Source organism: Talpa occidentalis, unplaced genomic scaffold, assembly GCF_014898055.3.
Source record: "Talpa occidentalis isolate TD23 unplaced genomic scaffold, MPIMG_talOcc4v2.1 talOcc4.11, whole genome shotgun sequence".
In the NCBI taxonomy this organism is placed as follows: domain Eukaryota; kingdom Metazoa; phylum Chordata; class Mammalia; order Eulipotyphla; family Talpidae; genus Talpa; species Talpa occidentalis.
In genome coordinates, this window is record NW_023601104.1 from 99,303,991 (window position 1) to 99,309,990 (window position 6,000).

Consider the following 6,000-nt stretch of genomic DNA (forward strand, 5'->3'; position numbering starts at 1 on the left):
GTATTTCAGTAGATCTGCCTGTTCTGCTCCCCACTCTGTCTCCGGTGACTCCTCTTAAGCCCCATCCCCCACACCCCTGGCCTAAGCTCTTGTACGCATAAATAAACAAAATAAATCTTTAAAAAAAAAAAAAAGGAGGGGGGATTTAAGTAAGGAATGGGACTCGTGTCAAATATTGCAGAGAAACCACATAAGACAAAAGATAGAAAACATCTGCTCCTTTAGTTACCTCAAATATGGTAGATAGCCACACTCTGACATTTGCAAATATAAATAAACTAGAGTTTCCTCTCTAAGAAGTTATCAGCGTTGTTGTTTCTAAACAGACAGATTTCTAAACGACTGCAGGTCGCAGTGCTAGTCAGAGCAGAAGTACTTTCCACTTTATTATCACCATCATACAATGTGCGTAAAGGAAATAAGACTCTTGATTCCTCTCAAGATGAGCCTTAAATATGCATGGGAGGGGCAAGTTAATTTTAAATGATAATAAATACTCATTAGCAATACCCTTCAATGTTTTTGGTTTTGATGTAATCAAAAAGATTTTTGGTTCCCGAGATTAAAATGTTGAATAGGGTAAATCTATATAAAAATAGCATACATTCACATTTTTATAGTTAGTTATTTTGAGCTTATTCCCAAATTATTAGCAAGTTAATTTCCAAATTTGACAAACATGCTGATGGATATTTATATAAATTATTTATGTTTACCAGCTGCTACACTGTAATCATACAATAAAAGAAGAAGGATAGGTAGTTCATGCCTTAGAAATGACTGTTTAGGGCCTCCCTGGTGGCGCAAGGGGTTAAGATGCAACCTATGAAGCTCGCCGCAGCCACTGCAGCATGAGTTCGATCCCTGGCCAGGGAGGTGACCCACATGGCACAGCAGACCTCTCCTGCCTTGCTTGCTGCCTCCCTCAGCAGTGTATTTGCCTGTCGATCTGCCTGTTCTGTTCCCCACTGTGTCTCTGGTGAATCCTCTCACCCCCCCCCCCACAACTCTGGCCTGTACCCCAGTTCTTGTATGTTTAAATAAATAAATCTTTAAAAGAAAAAGAAATGTCTGTTTAGGTGATTACTAAATGTCTTGCTAGATATATCAAGTCAAGAAATTGCCATGCAGGGTCCCCTCTCCCACAAAATGTATTAGGCTGATTGCTGTCGCGGAGACCTGGAGACAAGGAAAGGAAAATTAAAAGTAATCTAATGGTCTAACAACCAATTTAAACAATATCATGGTTACTTTTTATCTCTTGGGGGCTAAATCCAAACTTTATAATTATCCTCACCTCAGTTCCAAGCAGAAGATTTTATACTTGATGATGACAATAACAATAGCTCACATTCATTACTTCCTCATTATGTGCCAGGATTCTTTGCTAAGCATTTTTCACAGTTCACTTCATCTAATCTTCACCCCTATGACTATCCCCATTTTATAGATAACGCAGTTGAGGCTTAGAGAGGTTGAGTTAATTTGTCCAAGGTCACAGAGATCACAGAAGCAAAGTCAGGATTCAGACTGAGGCTGCAGGTCCGATTCTAGAACCCCAAATTTTAACTTTGCTGTTATCAAACGCAAGCTTCTTTTGAAAGAACACACCCAAACTCCATGTTGGTCAATTTTAACTCTGAGAAAGCTGGGGGAGGAGGCTACAGGGCATTTAACTCCTCTTTCTCCCCTTTACAATCCCAAGTGTAGATTTTTATGTTATCATTCCAGGTTGTGTATCAGCTACATAAGCATTTTCACTACAGTGACCTTTGCAAGAAAAAAGCAGCGTTTGGAGAAAAAAAAATTAACTCTTGTGCAGTTGCCTCAGATATTGCTAGGAGGCTTTCACCTTCTGTTATGATATTCTGCACACAGCACATGAAACAGATTGAATGTATAAAAACAGGCTCACAAACATATCTTGGCTAAAACCAGCCTCTCATCACTATTACTTATTTCAGGAAAGAAACTGCCACTATATAAAAATGAAATCATTTTTCACATATTTGTGATACATGACATTTCAAAGGTAAGTCACGTAATCTATTTGGGTTGAAATGCAAGTACTTCCTCTTGCTGGTTCAACCAAACTATGTCCACTTCCTGTACCAGTGAAAGCTTTGCTACTTCCAGAGGTCTCGGGAAGAAGAATAATAGAAATTATATTTTAGTATTACATTAAACCTAATTCTCTCCTTTGGGCCTTTGGAAAGTAGGACTGTGCACACACACACCTGAATGCAGAGGAGAAAGGAACTCTCATCCTCTCCCGCTCAGGTAGTCTTCACAGACAGTAAAGGAGAAAAATCTCATGGCCTTCTCTTTCCTTTCTCCTTCACCCTAGCTAGACTCCCAAACTGAGTCCAGGATAAAATACCACAAATCTGCAACTACTCTTTATTAAAAAGTATTCAGCCCTCATGAACATCAACTACGTGTTTGCTCTATTTTCAGGTCTATAATGTGCATTAGGGTCGACCATTCACGTTAGTGCGTGTAAGAAAGAAAGAAAAAAGACTCGTAACTTCCCTTTAAGTAAAGATCCCTAAAAACACCCAAAACATCCTTCCCCTTTTCGCAATCTACTCCAATTTACCTCCTTTGCCCTCTAAAGCACTTAGGAACAGATAGCTAGTATGACTATTCCTTACTTTATAGGTGGAAACTCTGAGACACAAAACTATTATTTGTCCAATATCGCCCACTTAATCAGACGGGCATGCAAAATTCAAACCCACATTTTCTGGCTGCAAAAATACTGTCTTTTCTATCTACATATAAAGAAATATGTTTTACAAGCAATTCTAAAATACCAAGTTAGCTACACACTACACAACTAAGTGCACATGTAGACTTTATATATCCTGTATTTAAGTGTATCTAAGACATAGCATCCAGTCAGTGCATCACAAAGCATAGCAAGGAAGAGAAAACACAGGGAAAGGACAGTAATAGTCACTGGTTTTAACCTGAAATTACTTATGTAATATGTAACTATAAAAATCTAACGACAGGTGGTGGTTTTTTAACAACCATACTGTAATGACACCTTCTAGGGTATGATATCAAGTAGGAAGGTCTACACTGATTTCAACTGTGTTACCATTACTCAAAACATAATGCATCCAAATTTTTGAAAGCGTCTATAGAAGCAGAATCTGTTTTTGAGAATAGACTTAACTTTTGGAATCAGGCCAAAAAAATCACAAAAAGAACTTCCTAACAATTGGGAAGAGATGGACTATGAAGAGGGAATTGTCAGTATCATAAACATCAGGTATTATTTCTTATGCACTACTCTTACGCTCATTACTCAACCTTTCATGTGCATTCTCTCATTTGTGATCACAACAGCCCCATCAGCATTTACTACCTTAAATTTATAGATGAGGAAATAAAGTTCAGAGAGGTCAATTATCTTGCCCAAGGTCAAACAGACAATGGGAGAACCAGGACTCAAATGTAAGTGTTCCAGTTTCAAAAAAAAAAAAAAAAAGTGCAAAGCTGTTAAGCATTGGACGGGAGGTGGGCACAGACAATCTCTAGGGAATCATCAGTCTGGGAATTCTATGGGTCTTCAGTGCACCTAATCTCTCTGGCGAATAATGACATGCTGCATTTTATCACATACAAGATACTGTCCAAAATGATCTAAGTAATACTTTCATGTCTCACAAAATGACTTTAAGAATCATTCCAAGGAAGATTTACAAAGACTTCAGTAGTTACAGTATTAGCAACAAAAGTGTGTAAAGCTTAGAAGAAACAAGAGTCAATTCGATGAAAAAGATCTGGTATTTGTGTTAAAAATTCAAGCTCACCACTCCATAAAAATATTTTATTTACAGTCAGAAGTTTAAGTTCCTGAATCCTTCAAGTGCACTCAAGCAAGGGTTGCACACTAATCAACCTACCAAGTACAGACCAAAGGCCTACTAATGCGCACTGCAATAAGCTAAGCTACAGGGAGCAGATCAGAAACTTCCTCTGTCCACGAGGACTTATCAGGTTGTTTCCCACCGGCCAGTCAATCATTCCTGGGGAAACTGAAACCCTCCTGCCTTTTGTTATAGTTTATGTGAGCAGCCCTACAAAGGACACCTCTCTGGAAAAATAATTAGATCAAATGCGCTCATTTTCCCAGAGTTCCTTTCACTGTCTTGCAAGCACCGACTCTCGCCTTAGCCAGCGGCCGAGGGCAGCCGCAGCACTGGCGCTGACATCCCTGGGTGAATTTTCCTCCCGCTGGATGCAGAATTCTGCCTGGCTACCGGCGCCCTCCCCCCTCTGCCTCTCCAACCCGAAGTGGAAACTGCAGACTCCAACTCCCCGATGGCTCCGGCGGCGAGGACTGGGCATGCTCAGAAGGCCGGGCAGCTCCGGTGGCAACTGACAGTTCTCCGCCCCTGATCTGCCTCTGCCCCCTTCCCCCACCCCAACGAGAGATGCCGAAATGTTTATCTGAAAGATACGCGGCCTCCTCTCCCGCGAACGACCCCGCTCTCATCTCCCCGCGCGGGGTCCTCCGGGCTCGCGCGCCCGCCGGCCGGGCCCGCAGCGCTCAGCACCGGGGACAGCGCCGCGCGCCCGCCGCCCCCCGGCCCCCCGGCCCCGGCCCCCACCCGCGCCAGCGCGCCCGGGTCTCCCGGCCGCCCGACGCCGCGACTCCACCGCTCCCGCCGGGGCCGGGCCGGAACGCCGGGCCGGCTGCTACTTACACTGCTCCGCTTTGGTGGACATGGTGCTGTCCAGACGGAAAGGCTTTGCCCCAAAATCTGTGTCGTGTGAGCTCCCTCGCTCCGCCAGCGATGTTGCGAGGAAAAGAGCGCATACCCCCCACCCCCCACCCCCTCGCGCTCCCCCTCCCTAGGCCCGTGTCGCTACCATTCGGACAAAACGCACATCAAATTGCAGAATTCGGTCCCGGAAGGTTAGGAAATCGCCCCCGGAGAAATGGGTGGGATTTAATAGGCGGCCAGAGGCTTCCTGTCCGTCCCCTCCTGGAGCTGCCCGCGCGGCTGTGGGCGGGGAGACCGAAAGGAGACAGCGGGCTGCGGCTCCTGGTGAAATGGGAAAATGGGCTCGACCGGGGGAGGAGTATTTCCATTCATAAGGCGCTCGGAGGGGCCGGGTGTTTCCCAGAGAAAAGCCTCTTAAAGAGCCGGAGTCCCCGGCCGCTTGCATCTCCCATTGGCGTTCTCGGGGCCTGCAAATCCCGCTGCAGGAGCAGCCCCCGGGCCTCAGCGGGGTGACCCGAGAGGGACACAGGTGCGTCCCGCGCTTCGACTCGGCCGCCTCCAGGAGGAAGGAGGGGGGCAGGATCCGGGGCGTGCTGGAGAGAGCCGGGGCCGCAGGGCGGCGGGGAAGCTCCCGGGGGCCGCGAGGAAGGACGCGCAGCAGCAGCAGCAGCAGCAGCAGCAGCAGCGCTCAGCATGGCCTCCCGGCGCGCCGCGGCCCGCGCCTCGCCTCCCCTCGCGATGGGCTCTCCTGCGATGACTGGCAGGGAAGGCCCACTGCTAGGGGGCTGCGGAAAGACTTTGGAAGTCGGGGCTAGGGAAGGAGGAGATGTCCATGGACGGGGACGCGGGCAGGACCACAGAAAAAGATGATGGAAGGTTGGCGACAGGAGGAGCCAAGGTGTGCGCCCGCGTAGCCACCCAGGTTGACCATGGGCGCGTTAGGAAGCCCCTCCGCCGGGAAACCGCTCGAAGCCAATAGAAAAGGACGGCGATATTAATAGGAAGGTACTTAAAGAATCAGCTACAGAATGGACATTCTGAGCCTGGACTTGGAGTCAGCAAGACCAAGATTCAAGACTCAGTTAAATCACTTACTACTTATTCAGGACCAATCTTTAAATTTCCCTAAGCCTCAAGTTCTTCCTCTGTAAAGGGGTAACAACAAAACCTGTCCTGTCACCTAAATGGATGGATGGATGGATGGATGGATGGATGGATGGATGGATGGATGGATGGATGGATGAAATGGTACAATGGA

At 46.3% G+C, this 6,000-nt stretch overlaps 1 protein-coding gene across 1 annotated transcript in view; it reads right to left on the bottom strand.

Annotated features, from left to right (window-relative positions):
* UNC79 (unc-79 homolog, NALCN channel complex subunit) overlaps positions 1-4,803 on the bottom strand; it is a 229,275-nt gene extending 224,472 nt beyond the window's left edge. Inside the window, exon 1 of the mRNA XM_054692786.1 lies at positions 4,722-4,803. Within this exon, the coding sequence (XP_054548761.1) occupies positions 4,722-4,743 (22 nt within the window). The 5' untranslated portion in view covers positions 4,744-4,803. The remainder of the gene's footprint in view (positions 1-4,721) is intronic.
* Positions 4,804-6,000: the final 1,197 nt, after the last annotated feature.